The sequence below is a fragment of the Camelina sativa genome, chromosome 20, assembly GCF_000633955.1.
Source record: "Camelina sativa cultivar DH55 chromosome 20, Cs, whole genome shotgun sequence".
Lineage (NCBI taxonomy): Eukaryota > Viridiplantae > Streptophyta > Magnoliopsida > Brassicales > Brassicaceae > Camelina > Camelina sativa.
This window is the reverse complement of record NC_025704.1, coordinates 8,640,726-8,658,017: the sequence shown is the minus strand read 5'-3', so window position 1 is coordinate 8,658,017 and position 17,292 is coordinate 8,640,726. Positions and strand designations below refer to the sequence as shown.

At 39.7% G+C, this 17,292-nt stretch overlaps 3 protein-coding genes across 5 annotated transcripts; 1 reads left to right on the top strand and 2 right to left on the bottom strand.

Annotated features, from left to right (window-relative positions):
* On the top strand, positions 343–4,490 carry LOC104770079 (chromo domain-containing protein LHP1-like). Of its 2 annotated transcripts, none has more exons than XM_010494428.2 (7): positions 343–367; positions 1,919–2,508; positions 2,889–2,914; positions 2,994–3,101; positions 3,211–3,963; positions 4,046–4,106; positions 4,197–4,490. In XM_010494428.2, exons 2-7 carry the CDS (start codon positions 2,128–2,130, stop codon positions 4,242–4,244), a joined length of 1,377 nt encoding a protein of 458 aa, XP_010492730.1. In that variant the 5' UTR covers positions 343–367; positions 1,919–2,127; the 3' UTR covers positions 4,245–4,490. The 2 variants fall into 2 exon arrangements, with proteins under 2 accessions (XP_010492730.1, XP_010492731.1); XM_010494429.2 differs by having other exon boundaries at positions 345–367; positions 3,015–3,101.
* LOC104770078 (disease resistance protein RML1A) lies at positions 4,573–8,847 on the bottom strand. The gene is made up of 4 exons (XM_010494427.1): positions 8,260–8,847; positions 7,082–8,183; positions 6,693–6,992; positions 4,573–6,602 (listed from the first exon to the last, which is right to left on the bottom strand). The coding sequence occupies exons 1-4, from the start codon at positions 8,736–8,738 to the stop codon at positions 4,593–4,595; spliced, it is 3,891 nt and encodes a 1,296-aa protein (XP_010492729.1). The 5' UTR covers positions 8,739–8,847; the 3' UTR covers positions 4,573–4,592.
* Positions 9,016–10,663, bottom strand: LOC104770077. 2 transcript variants are annotated; one of them, XM_010494426.2, is made up of 6 exons: positions 10,490–10,663; positions 10,192–10,364; positions 10,038–10,090; positions 9,820–9,934; positions 9,606–9,728; positions 9,016–9,522 (listed from the first exon to the last, which is right to left on the bottom strand). In XM_010494426.2, the coding sequence occupies exons 1-6, from the start codon at positions 10,604–10,606 to the stop codon at positions 9,159–9,161; spliced, it is 945 nt and encodes a 314-aa protein (XP_010492728.1). In that variant the 5' UTR covers positions 10,607–10,663; the 3' UTR covers positions 9,016–9,158. The 2 variants fall into 2 exon arrangements, with proteins under 2 accessions (XP_010492728.1, XP_019097622.1); XM_019242077.1 differs by having other exon boundaries at positions 9,820–9,904.

The window sequence follows — 17,292 nt, the reverse complement described above, 5'->3', positions numbered from 1 at the left end:
TATAGATAATTTTTTTTTTCTTTCTGCCTGTCTAAGATATTAAAGTTTATATTTTGTTGGCACGAAAAAGAAAAACAACAAATATCCATTTATTATTTATGAGGAATTGTTTTATTTTTCCTTCTTCAAAAAGATGTTAGGTTTTTTTCATTTTCTACAGCTCTGTTTCAAAATATTTAATTCAGCAATTCACGACAAAATAATGTTTGTTATAAAAACAACAATTTGTTTTTTTTTTTTTTTGACTAAACGAATATTTATTACTCATTAACAAATAAAGTTGTGTTATATCATTAATTAAAAAAGGTTTTTAAAAAGGGTACAAATCTATAAAAAAATAGGGAAAAAAAAAAAACAGGTCTTTCAGGTCAGGGTCAGGTCTTCTTCCAGCAAACCATCTCCAAAACCTCAGAAATAGGGAAAAAGTTTCAATCTTTCTCCTTCTTTTTTATTTTTTTCTTTTTGTGTTGCTTCTCCTTCTTCCTCCAGAATCGTTGATTTCTTTTAAGGATAAGAAGAGGAGAAGAAGGCGATTCACAGATTAGCCCCTCCTCGAGGGTTTTGAGCTCGGAGGATATGAAAGGGGCAAGTGGTATTAAGAAGAAAACCCAGGTGTCGAACGAAGCTGGTGAGGCGGAGACGGCTTTGGAAGAAGCTGTCGGAGAAACCCGGAAAATAAGTGGTGGAGACGGTGGGTTTGTCAGTGACGACGGCGGAGGAGGAGGAGGAGGAGGAGGAGGAGGAGGTGGAAGTGGAGAGTTGAATCTTCGCGAGATGGGTGATGACAGGCGTACGGAGGATGGTGAAGAGTATGAAGAAGAGGATGAGGATGAAGATGATGGAGGTGATGAGGAAGATGAAGGAGAAGGAGAAGGAGGTGGAGGGCAAGATGAAAGACCAAAGCTTGATGAAGGCTATTTCGAAATCGAAGCTATTCGTCGTAAGCGAGTTAGAAAAGTGAGCTCCTTTTTGTTTTCAGCAAATGTGGTTTCTTGTTAAGGTTTTGTGAAGTCTTAAGATTAGGTTACTTCTTCTCATAGTTTACGTTGGTGTGACAAATTGGCTGCTTCGGTGATTTAGTAATAGTCCTAACAGATTGCTCTTTGATGTCTATGAGAGAAAGAAATCGCAAAGTTGTAGTTTATGATCTAAAGCTGGTTTAGTTATAGTGTTAAGATTCTGTGATTTGTTATGTTGTAGGAAGAAGATGGTGATTTAGTGATCTTTAATGTTTGATATCTTCTTGTTATTGTTTTTGATTGATTGATTCGTTCTGCCTTTTAACTTTACTGGTTCTTCTGCTCTAATGTGTATTGGATGGTGCTTTTGATTTGTAGGGCAAGGTCCAGTATCTTATTAAATGGTGAGTTCTTCAATTCATACTCGGTTTCATTTTTAAGTTTGTGTTCTTGATCAAACATATGCTTTTCCATTGACCTAAGTTATAAACTCGGTTGTGAAAGGCGCGGGTGGCCCGAAACAGCCAACACATGGGAGCCTTTAGAGAATCTCCAGTCTATTGCTGATGTTATTGATGCATTTGAAGGAAGGTATATAATAAATGCATCACATTTACCACAGATTTAATGATAACATTCAATTGGTTGTTTCATGGATTTTCTTGGTTTTAATGTATGGATTTGCCCTTTTGTTTTGTAGTTTGAGGCCAGGAAAACCTGGTAGGAAGCGGAAGCGCAAATATGGAGGTCCTCATTCTCAGATGAAGAAGAAGCAACGTCTAACATCTACATCACATGACGCTACTGAGAAATCTGACTCTTCTACGTCTCTCAACAACTCTAGCCTTCCTATTCCTGGTACGCAAGACCTAAGCGGTTCAAGTCTTCTAAAAGGAGATGAGGAAGCAAAGAATGCTTATGCATCCAGCCAAGTTGAAGCTAACAGCGGGAGTGNTCAGGTCAGGGTCAGGTCTTCTTCCAGCAAACCATCTCCAAAACCTCAGAAATAGGGAAAAAGTTTCAATCTTTCTCCTTCTTTTTTATTTTTTTCTTTTTGTGTTGCTTCTCCTTCTTCCTCCAGAATCGTTGATTTCTTTTAAGGATAAGAAGAGGAGAAGAAGGCGATTCACAGATTAGCCCCTCCTCGAGGGTTTTGAGCTCGGAGGATATGAAAGGGGCAAGTGGTATTAAGAAGAAAACCCAGGTGTCGAACGAAGCTGGTGAGGCGGAGACGGCTTTGGAAGAAGCTGTCGGAGAAACCCGGAAAATAAGTGGTGGAGACGGTGGGTTTGTCAGTGACGACGGCGGAGGAGGAGGAGGAGGAGGAGGAGGAGGAGGTGGAAGTGGAGAGTTGAATCTTCGCGAGATGGGTGATGACAGGCGTACGGAGGATGGTGAAGAGTATGAAGAAGAGGATGAGGATGAAGATGATGGAGGTGATGAGGAAGATGAAGGAGAAGGAGAAGGAGGTGGAGGGCAAGATGAAAGACCAAAGCTTGATGAAGGCTATTTCGAAATCGAAGCTATTCGTCGTAAGCGAGTTAGAAAAGTGAGCTCCTTTTTGTTTTCAGCAAATGTGGTTTCTTGTTAAGGTTTTGTGAAGTCTTAAGATTAGGTTACTTCTTCTCATAGTTTACGTTGGTGTGACAAATTGGCTGCTTCGGTGATTTAGTAATAGTCCTAACAGATTGCTCTTTGATGTCTATGAGAGAAAGAAATCGCAAAGTTGTAGTTTATGATCTAAAGCTGGTTTAGTTATAGTGTTAAGATTCTGTGATTTGTTATGTTGTAGGAAGAAGATGGTGATTTAGTGATCTTTAATGTTTGATATCTTCTTGTTATTGTTTTTGATTGATTGATTCGTTCTGCCTTTTAACTTTACTGGTTCTTCTGCTCTAATGTGTATTGGATGGTGCTTTTGATTTGTAGGGCAAGGTCCAGTATCTTATTAAATGGTGAGTTCTTCAATTCATACTCGGTTTCATTTTTAAGTTTGTGTTCTTGATCAAACATATGCTTTTCCATTGACCTAAGTTATAAACTCGGTTGTGAAAGGCGCGGGTGGCCCGAAACAGCCAACACATGGGAGCCTTTAGAGAATCTCCAGTCTATTGCTGATGTTATTGATGCATTTGAAGGAAGGTATATAATAAATGCATCACATTTACCACAGATTTAATGATAACATTCAATTGGTTGTTTCATGGATTTTCTTGGTTTTAATGTATGGATTTGCCCTTTTGTTTTGTAGTTTGAGGCCAGGAAAACCTGGTAGGAAGCGGAAGCGCAAATATGGAGGTCCTCATTCTCAGATGAAGAAGAAGCAACGTCTAACATCTACATCACATGACGCTACTGAGAAATCTGACTCTTCTACGTCTCTCAACAACTCTAGCCTTCCTATTCCTGGTACGCAAGACCTAAGCGGTTCAAGTCTTCTAAAAGGAGATGAGGAAGCAAAGAATGCTTATGCATCCAGCCAAGTTGAAGCTAACAGCGGGAGTGTTGGGATGGTCAGGCAAGTTAGTTTGGTTGAAGATGAGAAAGAATATGATCCAACACTTAACGAATTAAGGGGACCAGTCAATAATAGTAACGGTGCAGGATCTTCTCAAGGAGGAGGCATTGGTTCTGAAGGTGATACTGTAAGACCCAATGGCCTTCTCAAGGTTTATCCTAAGGAGCTTGATAAGAACAGTCGTTTCATAGGTGCTAAGCGGAGGAAGTCTGGTTCTGTGAAAAGATTCAAACAAGATGGATCCACAAGTAACAACCACACAACACCTACAGATCAGAATCTGACTCAAGATTTGACTACATTAGACTCTTTTGGTAGAATTGCAAGGATGGGGAATGAATATCCTGGTGTGATGGAAAACAATAATTTGTCTCAGAAAACCAAGATTGAGGAGTTGGACATCACAAAGATACTTAAACCGATGAGCTTTTCAGCATCTGTATCAGACAATGTCCAGGATGTGTTGGTGACCTTTTCAGCGCTGAGGTTTGTCTCATTTGTGCTTTGTTCATTTCTCGCAATTTGATTTCATATTTGTACACTTGTACTTATTTGACTACTCTCATAGGTCTGATGGGAAGGAAGTGATGGTGGACAACAGATTTCTCAAGGCTCACAATCCTCATCTGGTAAGATTATCTTTACATCTTTTGTTTTGCACTTTGCTCATTTGGATGTTTCTTATAAGCTTTTCTAATCTGTTTTTTTTTCAACACCAGCTGATTGAATTCTATGAGCAACATCTCAAGTACAATCGCACTTCTTAAATCACTCCGAAAGGTAAGAATTTGTTTGTACACAGCACCTGTAGGTAGAAAAAGATTAGATGGTTTTTTTTGTTCGAGCAACGCAACATGTAGAGTCGAGGTAGCGGCAAGTGGCTTTTTGTATCGCGTCTCCGGGAGGTTTCAGATTGTATTTATCTCCTCGGGTTCGTTATGTTTTACTCTCTATCATAGTAAATCTTGTCACTTGGACTTTTGCTTCTTATAGCGGAGGTTTTGTTGCACTTGCTTGTTCAAAGATCAAGTTCATGATGTATTGATGCAATCAAAAATATATGGATCAATTGATATATAATTATGTATACAAGCCAACAAATGAATCTTTCACTCTCAGATACCATTTGGTTGATATAATTTGGCATGTCCCTTCCGAGCCAAAGGAACTGGACGAAACTTGACCCTCTTGGGATTTGGTTGCTCCTTATGCAAGAACTCAGCTTCATATGCTCTTCTTTTCAAAACTCTTGCGTCATCAATTGCCTTTGAAAGATCCAAATCAGAATTCTGAATTTTCTCAGAGTCAGTAGAGAACTCTTGCATCATGTCTTTAAATGATATAAGGTGCACCGCACATTTTTTAATCACTCCAACCGGGCTCAAAGAATCTCCTTCTGTGTTTTCGATTGAGAATTCAAACAGGGCTTCGTTGTAAGCTCCCATGGACATGCATGTTCTGCTGAATAAGAGAAGGTGATCTGATCCAAAGTACATGTCTGTGAAAGCTTTTGGATCAGGATACCACACCTCATCCATAACAATCAGCTCACAAGCATCAACATCTTTTAGAATACAAGAGCAGTGTATCTTCAGATTGTTCATTGGGTACTGTCCATCAACTCCAATCATGATGCAGGCAGAAAATCCCAAAATGTCAGAAGATTTACTCTGAGGTAAGTGTATATTCAGCGACGGACCCATGACTTGGTGATTGAAGCAAGTGGATACATCACTACCAGGAAAGTAAGAGTGTTCTGGTTTTGCTGACTCTAGGCTCATGTTACGATGAATGAGAATCTGTGCTGCTTGATCCAATTTGTAACAGTTGCTGGCTACAAGCTTGCGCAGACAATATTGGTTGAAGCTTCCTGAGATACTCACTAGGGATGTGCAGCTATGGATGTAGATATACAAGAGACCTCGTGGAAGCTCATCGGGCAATGCTTGAAGTCTCTGGCAGTTGTTTAAATTCAGTCTGTTCAACTTGGTGAGCCGTTTGATGCTTGCTGGGATGAATTCAAAATTGTTCCCACTCAAATCTAGTTCTAGTAGATTCCATAAGTTACCAATACTGGTAGGGATCTCTATCATGTTCATGTTGCTTAGGCTCATAACTCTCAAGTCATCAAACCTTGATAAGGGTGGACAAAGAGGATGCAACAAACCTTCTGGAGTATAGAAACTATTCCCAATCGCTAAAACTTGAAGACGGGCAAGTCGTGCAATGGACCAAGGTGCTCGCCTTATAGCTGTTCTACTGGCTTGAAGCACCTCAAGAGCTACTAAATTCCCAATGCTTTCAGGTAGTTCTTTAACGCTAGTCCTATCCAAATCAAACCACCTCAAGCAGCTCATTGTCTGACAAATTTCCGGTGGAAAACTCTCGAGTAAAGAACATCCAGAAAGCTTGAGCTTTTCAAGTGATCTTAGCTCAGAAATGCTTACAGGAAGTGATTTCAGTCTTTTGTTTTCTGAAATATCCAAGGACCTAAGCTGAGAGAGACTGCAGATCCTTGCAGGAACTTCTTCAATTGATGTCTCAGATATACGCAGAACTTCTATATTCGTGGCAACGCGAGGGAACTCGTTGACATTAAGGCAACCAGATACTTCAAGAGTTTCAAGAGATGTTAGACTCTGTAATGTGTCTGGGAGGTTCTCAAGATGTTTGCAACCATCCAAACTCATGGATTTAAGTGAGACCAAGTGCCTTACAGAGCTTGGAAGAACCCTGAGTCTCTGGCAATCTGACATATCCAGTTCAACGAGATAAGAGAGATGGCTGATTGATGATGGTAGTTCCTCTATCTTTGTACTGCTCAGATAGAGTCTTCTAGTATTCCAAGAAAGTTCTGGAAATTGCTTTAGACTTGAGCATCCACTCATTCCCACTGTTTCAAGCGACTTCAAAGTTATTCCAACCGGAATGTTCTCGAGTTGGATACAATTAGTCAAGTAGATACAAGAAAGCCTCTTCAGATTCTTGATAGATGGAGTAACCTCAACCAAGTTTTGGCAACAGGAAAGGTTTAGCTCCTCCAGATTTGTGGCTTTTGAGAGATCTGGAATTTCGACAAGGTATTTACTGCGAGAAAGATCCATCTTCTTCAAGTTCCTAAGAGGCTGAAAATATTTACATCAAATGTATCAGTATCTAGTCCAATAGTAAATAACAAAAAGAGGAATTATCTGCAGTTTATATAGAGAAATTACCTGGATCCCATCCCAAAGTTTTTCAAGCTTGCTATTACTCATACAAAGTTCAATAAGAAACTCAGGACAAAATCTTGAAGGCATAGTCTTTAAAGGGTATCCATCCCAACGTAGATAACGAAGCTTGCATGGGAGATAACTCAGGCCATTAGGTAGATGCACTCTAGTCTCTCCATCAAATGAAAGATCATAGAAGTTGAGTAGCTTGAGATTAGACAATCCCTCGAAAGCTCGATCACTAGCAAATACCTCAGGAATTTCAGAGACGTTCAGAGAGATTCCTTCAACAAGTTGTGTTCCCTAAAAGAAATTGAGAAGAAGCTATGATAAGTCAAAATCATTTACATGAAAATTAGAATGAGAAGAGAAGCACATGCACTTTAACTTACAGCAGAAATTTCTGACAGCAACTCACAAATGTCTTCAGGATTCCATAAAAGTAACCGTTGGGCTGGGTTGTTAACTGCTTGTTGACGAACAAGCTCTCTACCCATCTGTTCAAGCAAATCATGCATCTTTATACATCCATTTGATACAACAATCAAAGACTTCTCTGTAAGAATCGTGATACCGATTTCAGCAGCATAGCCACAAATATCAAGAAGTTTTGTGACATAATCAACATGCTTCATGTTATAGAAACATGATATATAGAGAAAAATAGCCTTCTCTTGCTCATCCAATCCATCGAAGCTAACTCTCAGAACTTCCATGATATCACTTTGAGGGTAAGTTTTAAGCCTAGAAAGAGTGTTTCGCCATTCTCTACGGCTTCTTCGATAGAGGAAGCAGCCTAAAACTCTTAGAGCTAGTGGAAGACCAGAAGCATAGTTGATAGCTTGAACCGATAACTCCTGAAACCCATGTGGAATTATATTCTCCTTTCTGAAAGCATAGTAACAAAAGAGCTGGAGAGCTTCTTTTTTGGGTAAACACTTCACTTTATACACCAAATCTATACCATGAGAAACTAGCAAATGTCTATCCCGTGTTGTCACAATGATTCTGCTTCCCGGACCAAACCAATCAATCTCTTTCACCAGTTCATCCAGTTGCTCAGATCTATCTACATCGTCGAGCACAATCAACACCCTTTTGTGCCTTAACCTTTCCTTTATAATGCTGCAACAAGAAATCGAGCTCCATGCTTCTTTATCCCTTTCTTGAAACATTCTGCATAAAAACTCCCCTTGTAAACGCCTAACTCCATATCTGTTGCTGACTTCCTTCACATTCTCCATGAAGCAATGAGCTTGAAATCTACATGAGAGTTGATTGTATAAGTATTTAGCAATCGTGGTTTTCCCAACTCCACCCATTCCCCAAATCCCCACCATCCGAACATCTTCCTCCTTCATAGACATCATAGACTGCAGAAAGTCCATATGGGAACTCATTCCAATCAACTCTTCTGAGTCATCATATAAAGTTGAAACCAACTTATCAGAAATGTCTTTAACAATCTTCTTAATCATCTTCGACTCATCCCTCCTACCAACCATACAAATTTCATCACTTTAACAACTTTGAATACACACACTAATAAAGACTTATCTTAGAAACTTACCAATTCCGAGAATCTTCACCAGAAATAGAAGCCAGTTTAGTCAAAGCTTCTTTCCATTTCCTCACTTTCTCTTTATCACTGTGACTCTCAACATCTTCACCAAAACTTCCCCTCTGTCTTCTCACATCCGAAGGATCAACCTCGTAGAAAATGGGTAAAACTGTCTGATTAATCGTTTCTTCACATTCCATGATCTTCAAGACCTCGTCTAAGCACCAACTTGAAGCTGCGTAGTTCCTAGAGATTACGACGATGGCGAATCTGGAGCCTTTGATAGCATCTACAAGCTCTGGGGAGATGGATTTACCTCTCTGTAGATCCAAATCGTCTCTAAAAGCGTTGATCCCCATCCGATCAAGCTCGCAGAGGAGATGACTCACAAATGTTTTACGCACATCTTCTCCTCTAAAACTCACGAAAACGTCTGTTTTCCAAACTGCTGCTGAAGAAGAAGGAGAAGAAGAAGGAAGAGAAGCCATGGACTCTCGCTGAGCTCTACCACAAAAATTCCATCATAAACATTGTAGCCGTCCTTGCTATTTTAGCATTCTACTATCATCATCACTCATCAGTGATTCTCCAAAACAAAAAAAAAAGTCAAAGGTTCAAACTTTATAACAACGCGTGGCAGAAACAGAGACAGAGACAAGAGTCAAAATAAAAATGAAACTTGTTTGTCCTTTTTTTTGTCACATAGCAGCTAAAAACGGTGGTATTGAATATCAATCAGTTGATTCTCTGAAGGTTCACAATATCTTAAAGAAAGTATGATGCTTGATGACATTTAACAGATATGGGTGCAAAAGAGTAAAATATAAATATACAATGTGACTTAGAGTTTAAATTTGTGGGTGAAGAGATAGAAAAAATTGGGACATAAGTTCTCGAAGAAGTTCTAATCACTCAAGGAGGTGGTGAATCCAGTCCTTTACAATAACTGGTGAACCATACCAAGGTCTGGTTTCATCGTCTGAGCCAACAGGTGAATGGTAAACACCGTCGAAGGTAACGTTAAGTGCACCTCCAAGATGAGCTGAAACCTCAGGGACCACTCCATCACCCCACACATTAGCTGTTCCACATACTTGCTTGTATCCTTGCCCTACAAAACGAGCACGAAAACTAGGCCCTGAAGAAACCGATGATTCGCTCTTCTTGTTGCTTGCTATAGCAAGTTCTGAAATCGCTTCTCCACTGTCGATTCCAATAGTCACATCAGAATCAACATCAGCATTGTCCACCAAAGGAGCCCCACGAATGTATCTACAATATGAAGTACTAAATTCAGATTCCCAAGTTTAGACATAGGTTTCACACATATGTGGTTTTTAGAAAGAAGCATTTACCTCCCGGCAATACAGACATATCTCAGCTCAGGAGTGTAAACAGCTTTTGCACAGTGATCTTGGACATAGTAGAGAAGACCTCTTGTTTGGTCAATAACCCCTGGTTGCCCTCTCGGTGGTGGTCTAAACAGGATGCAAAAACCACATGGTTAAAACATGGAAGCAATCTCACTTGAAAGGTCTAAAATAGTAATCGACATGTTTTGTTACCTACAAGTGAGGCGTACCAAGTGTCAACAACAAGAAAATATCAGACTTCCCGTATTCTTCCATGTAAACTCGAGCAAGCCAGCCTCCAGCTGAATGTCCAATCAAAGACAATCCTTGACCTATAAGTGACGCAATACTAAAGTGTTCACTGCAATGCACAACTGAAACTAGCAGCTAAGTCTGATCTAAGAACACAAAGCAGCAATCTTTAGTGAGATTTACCTTGAGCTAACTCATTGGCTTCGCGGACTGCATCATCAATTCTATTCAAGTACCTGATCATTGATCCATAAACAAGAGTCATCATTTGAAACCAGTCACAAAAACACTCCAAAACACAAAACAAGTGATATGTCCATAGAGATCAAATCAATACCAATCAAGAACAGGACGAGGGCGGAGGGTGCCGCGCCAGTAGGATGGATCAACCAAACCGGCTGCATTTCTAAACCAATCAAGCCTTGATACAGCTGCAACCACCGCAGGAACACCGTACTCACCCAATGTTACCTCCAGCTTCTTGTAGTCTCCTGAATTGTTCCCTAAACCCTAAAAACCAATCCCACAAAGGAACTAGTTATTGGAATATGAAACCCACCATAAAAGAATCATGTAACACTGAAACCAAGTTTTGGACTTTAAATACAGAAGGAGGAGGTTAAGTGGTTAACTACCGGGAGAATGACGGCGGGACGGCGTTTGAATTCGCCGGCGGAAGAGGAGGAGGAGGTTGACATGGCGGCGGAGAAGTTTGGCCTCAGCCTGAGTGATGGAAGAATCGCTGAGGCCATCGTATTGGGTTTAGTTAGTGGCTCTGAGAGCTCTTAAGCGGAGAAAGCTGAGAGTTTTAAAATCCACAAGTTCTTGTACATACAGTACATATTGATGTATTTACAGAAAAAACCCCTTTTATTTCACTTCTTAGCACATTAAGTACAAAACTCTTAATTTTATTGATTGAGAAACACAGCTTTTCTCCTCTTCCGAATAGTCAATGTCTACGATATACCTATAAGTTATAACGTTACAAACTAGCAAATACGTTGTAGCTGTAAAATTTAATAACGCTGACATAGAACTACTCATAATTCATAATCCATATCTTTTCTTAATCCTGGCCATCAACAACATGTAGAATATAACCTTCTTGACATGCCCTCGGTATCGTACTCACTCTTTGACAAGTAACTATAAAGTGGCACAATCAAAGAAAGAAGGAAAACCCACGTAAAAGCAATCACCAGATACAGAAGGGCACTATTATTTATGTAGTTTCAATTCTACTTATTATTTTCTTATTTTAATAAGTTTTTATTTTATTATCTAGTATACATTTTCCAATTATTTTATTACTTTCAAATAATTTTATAATATATAACTTTAAATTTTAAATTTCATTTTACAAAAATAGATTTTCTCCGCGACATCGCGGGAGTCTGAGTCCTAATATATAAAATAGAAGATAATAAAAAATGTAACATATGCGGATAAAATAAAATTCTTTCTATTTAGTTCATCATATGTGGGTCAAAAGAAAAATGTACAAAAAAAAGCAAAATGTATTAAAAATATCTCTCATTATCTCGCTAATCTCCCTTTATCCTTAATCTCTCTTTATCTTTAATCTCTCTCGAGTGAGAGTGACTCCTTTTTTCATTAGTTCATCATTGTTATATACGTCATCTCCCTAATCTCTTTCTTTTATCTCCCTAATCTTTCTCTTTTATCTCCTGTCCTTCAAGAGTATGATTAAATCCTGCAAAGCATCCTTCATGAAGACCTCAAACATACGGCCAGGTCTGAGAAGAGCATCATCAATTTCATCTTTGTGGTTAGTAGTGAAGATGATTATCCTTTCTTCCGCAAGAATACCAAATCTCATCAATATAATTCAATATTCCAGCAAGAAATAAGTCATAATTATTTTAATTTTAATTTTTTTAAGAATAATAACATTAGGAAGAAAATCAAAGACTTAAATTCCATTAATGTGAAGATTGTATATGTCAAAAATATAAACGAAACTGCCAAAAAAAAAAAAATATATATATATATATATATATATATATATATATATATATATCTTCCTNTAAATAAATAATAAAAAAAATTAGCAAGCACTTTATTGCTTGGTTCATGCATGTTATGCTCAATTGTAAAATATTTTAACACAAAATCAATAAAATATGAGTCATATAAATAAAACCAAAATACAATTAGATAGAAACGATCCTAACACATAGAGCATGAACCAAGCTTATTAGAAACCCAAGCAAATAAATTGATTTCAAAAATATTTAAAATTATGACAATAAAAAAAGGGAAAATGACACCCACACCCACTTTCTCACAAACAAATACCACCCACACCCACTTTCCACTCTCCCTATACTTTCTACTTGTAAAATTACATCTTACCCCACAAATCTCTCTTCAAGTCATTTTATTTTTTACTAACCGATATCACTTTCTTACCGATCTCAATTTTTTTTCCAATCAGTACATTTATTTTTTACAACCGTAAAAAATACAAAACCCCAAATCCCCCCAAACCCGACATCCCCAATTCTCTTCAACCCTAATTTTGCATTTCACGAATTCGAATCCCTTGGTTCCTACCACTCATTAATTGGTTCCGTTTGTTCCATTACCTCTATTTGTTCCGTTTTCCGATTAACTTGCCGCCGGTAACCAAGTTCGGACATGGCAGAGCCCCGTAGTCGCATCTCCAAATGTTCGACCTATGAACCGTCATCTACAACTGCTGGTGATACTTCTGGAGAAAAATCTGCAGATTGGGATGATCGGCTCCCTCTCCGTCTGTTTGCAACTGACCGTTTCCCTGACGCTAGGTTAAATGTTTACTCACGACCTGATATCCTGACGACAGTCCACAATGTTCTCAAAGGCACTCCCCAATTCGATACGATTCTTAGCTCAAGTCTGGGTTCTCTATTCCGGCTTCGTATTGGTGAGTCTCCTATATCCTGCAAATTACTCCACGCTTTGCTATGTAGGCAGGTTCTGTCCAAAAAAAAATACGAGTTGTAGACTGTATTCGGTGGATACCCTTTGAGGTTTTCTTTAGTTGAATTTGGTGTTGTAACTGGGCTTCAATGTGACGAATTTCCGGAAGATTACGAACCCGAAGACGAACCTGCTCCCGAACCTCATGATAAATATTACTGGGACACGTTGATTGGGAAAGATCGCAAGGCGACCCTAGGTGATGTGTCCACTATTTTTGAAGACCCTACTATCAAGGATTTGGATCGAAAGCTTCGTCTAGCGTTGCTACTCATAATCGATGGTGTACTCATTGCATCTAGCCAAACGAGCCGACCAACTTGGAAGTATGTTGAGATGCTTGAAGACATCGACTCGTTCCTAGCATTTCCTTGGGGCAGAGAATCCTTCCTGAAAACTATTTCCACTATGAGACCTGATCTCAAACCGCAATCCATTCCAGTGGCTAAAAGACTTAAACGGCAGGGCAAGGTTCAACCAACGGACTCCGTGAAGAGTTTCACGGAGAAGTTACAACAGAAGTCCTTCCGTTTGCATGGCTTCCCTCTTGCGCTTCAACTGCTCGCATATCGTAACATTTCTGGATTACGAGACAAGGTACCAGGTGCTGGTGACAGCCGCACTTTCCTGGAATGGTGTTCAGTTGGCCTACCAAAGAATAATTTACCTTTGACAGACGTCATAAGTGTTGAGCATTATCCAGATGTAAGTTGTCTTATATACACATTATTAACTTGGATTACATTATCCACGTGGATACACACATTATGACATTTTGTCTATCCCAACCGCAGCTATTAGTTTCTCCGTTTTTGGAAGCTGTCCAACACGAAGGGATTGTTGAATCTGGTTGGGGAGAGTGGGACGATGAGATTAAAGACAAAAGGATTGCTTATATGGAAAGTCTCATTCAGGCAGGACATATCTTCACCAAAAAGGAATGGCCAGGGGGTGATTGTTCTTTGCCTTTAATAACTCTACCTGATAAGAAGGGCAAAGGGCTTCACAGGAAGCACATTATTCCTAGGCGGAAAGAGATTTCTTCCAAACTTCGTGTCAATCAACCTTCTCCCAAGTCCAAATGCTCGAGTTCTAAGAGGCCCCGTGTTATCTTCTCCAATACTGAGGATAATGGTTTCGCTGATTTCAAAGCTGCTGTAGAGAAAGAACTTAATTCTATTAGGGATGCGTCAGATAGTAAGTTTAAAAAGCTGCAATCTGAGAACAGGAAACTACAGCAGCAGATTAACTCCCTTCGATTCCGTAGGCGGTTAAGACTACCGCTAAGGCGCACCATTAGGAGGCCAGCATCCGTCTCTCCCTCTACTGTCAAGGAATCACCACCGGCCCCTGTCGCAGTCGATGAGTTTAACTGTCCGGAGAACGCGGCAGAGAATGTTACGGTCGGGACGTCACCCCCAACTCCTCAACAATCTCCGACCAAAGCAGTCACGTCTCCTGACGATATCCTTCTTAACCAACACGACTGGGAACAATATGTCCACCCGTTTGGGACAACGGTATGTTGTTGTTTTCCATCATCTTGTAGCTAGTCTGAATGCATTGGTATTCATCTTAGTCAAATTATACAGGAACATTCCGTTGGAAACTGCTCGTCCCCTATGAACGATGTGATTCAGGATGATTCAGGATGTCCGAACTCTTGCCTCAATCCCGTTTATGACACTGAGACTAAGGTTAGACACACTTGTACCTTTTATATTAAACTTCGAGTAGCTTCCTTTTTGTTAATTAAACTACTTTTTGGAAAACAGCAATCCCCGGTATATGACACCGTCACCAAACCTGTTCCCTTGGATGACCAATCGGTACATATCCCATATTTTTCCTTTTTCAACATTTACCCCAGTTTACAAACTTACACTGTCCATGTGGATACATTTACAATATCAACATTCACCCCAATTTCCAAAACTTTACAAACTTACACTGTCCATGTGGATACATTTTCAATATACAGGCTGCGACAGATATTGATCAAAACGGAGTTAACTCCGCTGCTAATGCATCTCCACAACCCCTACAACCTTACACCAGCTTGTTACAGGGATTTATTGGGAACTCTAATGTCAATCCTCAATTGCCTGCTCCTAGTCCTGTCCTTGACGGTACACCTTCTGACAATATTGAGGTATCTTTTTACCAAACTAATATACTTTCCGAGTAAGTCTCTAACCTCAACTATATCTCACTACTCAAACACTTGCTAACCTTCACGCAGAAAATTGACGCTGATAATGTGTTGGAAGCCACTCGACTAACGTTAATTGAGGTAAGCAATTCCGTTTATTAATATTTCCTATCATGAATATCCTATCCACATGGACACCTCACTTAGACTAGTTGTTTAATCACAACTTTAATGTATCCACATGGATATGCATCATCATTTCGTTGCCTTTTTCTTGCAGGACACCAATGTTGACATAGACAGAGCTTGTGCCGATGAGGTACGTCAGACAAATACTACTTCAAAATCATTTTGTTAACTCTTACCTCATAGTTATTTCATTGGGACCCCAACTTGCTTTATTAGGATGATGGCCGTGAGTCCCCCATACAACCTAACGAATCCGACAGCGAAGCCACCGAGGTATTCCATCCTTCTCTACTTTCCATCGAATCCCTGCCTAGTTTTTTGCTGCCTAATAGTTTGCTGAAAATGAAATCTTCATCACCTCACAGAGCAATGCTACGCCCACAGACCTTGTTGATGTCAGTGATTCTTCGCCAGGCAAACCTACACAAAAGGGTGTTCTCTCGGGACCAGAAGAGACCCTTATCTCGGCTGTTTTGCGGATTCCTACACTTTCACCGTCCCAACTGCCTGACCTTCTACTCATTGTCGACAAAGATTTAGCATCCCTCATGAAAAAATCTCTGAAATCATGTCCAAACACGTAACTTTCTACACACCCTATGCCATTTTTTATTCTAACAATATCGGACCAATGAGCTAACCGTGGATACCATTTTCAAAACCTCCAGGGTACACATAACAAAATGTGGATACCCACTTGACAACCTGTTTTTCAAACAGTTAGCGAAGCCTCAGAATTGGGTTAGTACATTGGTAAGTATTTCCTATCTACCAAAATCTGAACTCGTTTTTCCCTTAGTTAATCTATACTTACACATTATTTTCACCCTCTTCTCACAGCATATGGAGGTTTTGGTGGATTTTCTACAAAAAAAGTTGCAAAAGTTCCTACTCATTGAACGCTCTCTCTTCCTCTCACCCTGGCTTGGGAACTACTTACAAGGGAAGTATCCTTCCTTCTGTCAAGCAAAAGTGAAGGCCAGAGTCAAGTGGGACAATAAGCTAAAATGCAAAACATATGGTTCTCCTTCAGAGTGGTTTGTGGATTGGAACACGATATATATTCCGATGATTTGGGATAATTCTCACTGGGTTGGCTTAGTCATTAACCTCTCCAATTGGAGCATAGACATCCTCGATCCTAATGTCAGTATATACGATGACGCTAAGGTTGCCACCCATATAGCCCCGTTCACAGAGCAGCTGCCATACCTTATTTCAAAACTTTGCACACCGCCTCCAACTCAAGATCATGGTTGCACTCCATTCACTTGGTCGAGGGTCCAGGACATTTACGTCAATGAGAGATGTGGTGATTGTGGTCCCCTTGCCATGAAGTTGCTAGAGATCGTCGCAACTGGGTTTGGTCCAGAACTCATGTCTCAGATCACCGACCAAATCGTCAATGATATCAGGTCACAATACGCGTTGGACATCTATAAGGAATATGTCGCACCCATCTACTCCAACTAGTTTAAAAACTTTTATTCGCACCCTCTGTTAGGTTTCTCTCTGTATGTTTGTATCATGCCGTACTTTTAGCGACCTGTATCCNAAACATCTCTATCCGTATGCCTATCTACATTAGGATATCGTAACCTACAATAACCCCTCACAGGTATCCCCGGTATCCAATGGACATGTTTTTGTGGATTCCGTGATAATTGACAAGTACAATTGCTCAGCTCATGTACACTATCTATTTGCGGCTTAGTGTGACATACACCCATATCATATAGCCATTTATATCCACGTGGTCAGACATTGGTGGATATCTCACACTAATTAACTAGTTAGCAGTGTGCACTCAAACTTAATTTACACCCAACCAATACATGTTGATGTGGTAAACCTGAAAATACATTTTAGAGTTTAAGGTTTAGTGTTTAGGGTTTAGGGGTTAGGGTTTAGGGTTTAGGGTTTAGGGTATCCCCGGTATCCAAATGGACATGTTTTTGTGGATTCTGGGATAATTAACAAGTACAATTGCTCTGCTCATGTACACTATCCATTTGCGGCTTAGTATGACATACACCCATATCATATAGCCATTTATATCCATGTGGTCAGACATCGGTGGATATCTCAAACTAATGAACTAGTTAGCAG

What these genes read in the sequence shown, in the direction of transcription:
- LOC104770079 (XM_010494428.2), top strand. Translation starts at nt 2,128, where the DNA reads ATGAAAGGGGCAAGTGGTATTAAGAAGAAAACCCAGGTGTCGAACGAA. An exon ending in GTCGTAAGCGAGTTAGAAAA is followed by an intron (nt 2,509 to 2,888) that starts GTGAGCTCCTTT and finishes TTTGATTTGTAG; the next exon opens with GGCAAGGTCCAGTATCTTAT. An exon ending in GTCCAGTATCTTATTAAATG is followed by an intron (nt 2,915 to 2,993) that starts GTGAGTTCTTCA and finishes CATTGACCTAAG; the next exon opens with TTATAAACTCGGTTGTGAAA.
- LOC104770078 (XM_010494427.1), bottom strand. Translation starts at nt 8,738, where the DNA reads ATGGCTTCTCTTCCTTCTTCTTCTCCTTCTTCTTCAGCAGCAGTTTGG. An exon ending in GGTGAAGATTCTCGGAATTG is followed by an intron (nt 8,184 to 8,259) that starts GTAAGTTTCTAA and finishes TATGGTTGGTAG; the next exon opens with GAGGGATGAGTCGAAGATGA. An exon ending in TGCTGTCAGAAATTTCTGCT is followed by an intron (nt 6,993 to 7,081) that starts GTAAGTTAAAGT and finishes AATTTCTTTTAG; the next exon opens with GGAACACAACTTGTTGAAGG.
- LOC104770077 (XM_010494426.2), bottom strand. Translation starts at nt 10,606, where the DNA reads ATGGCCTCAGCGATTCTTCCATCACTCAGGCTGAGGCCAAACTTCTCC. An exon ending in GTCCCGCCGTCATTCTCCCG is followed by an intron (nt 10,365 to 10,489) that starts GTAGTTAACCAC and finishes ATTGGTTTTTAG; the next exon opens with GGTTTAGGGAACAATTCAGG. An exon ending in AGCCAATGAGTTAGCTCAAG is followed by an intron (nt 9,935 to 10,037) that starts GTAAATCTCACT and finishes CGTCACTTATAG; the next exon opens with GTCAAGGATTGTCTTTGATT.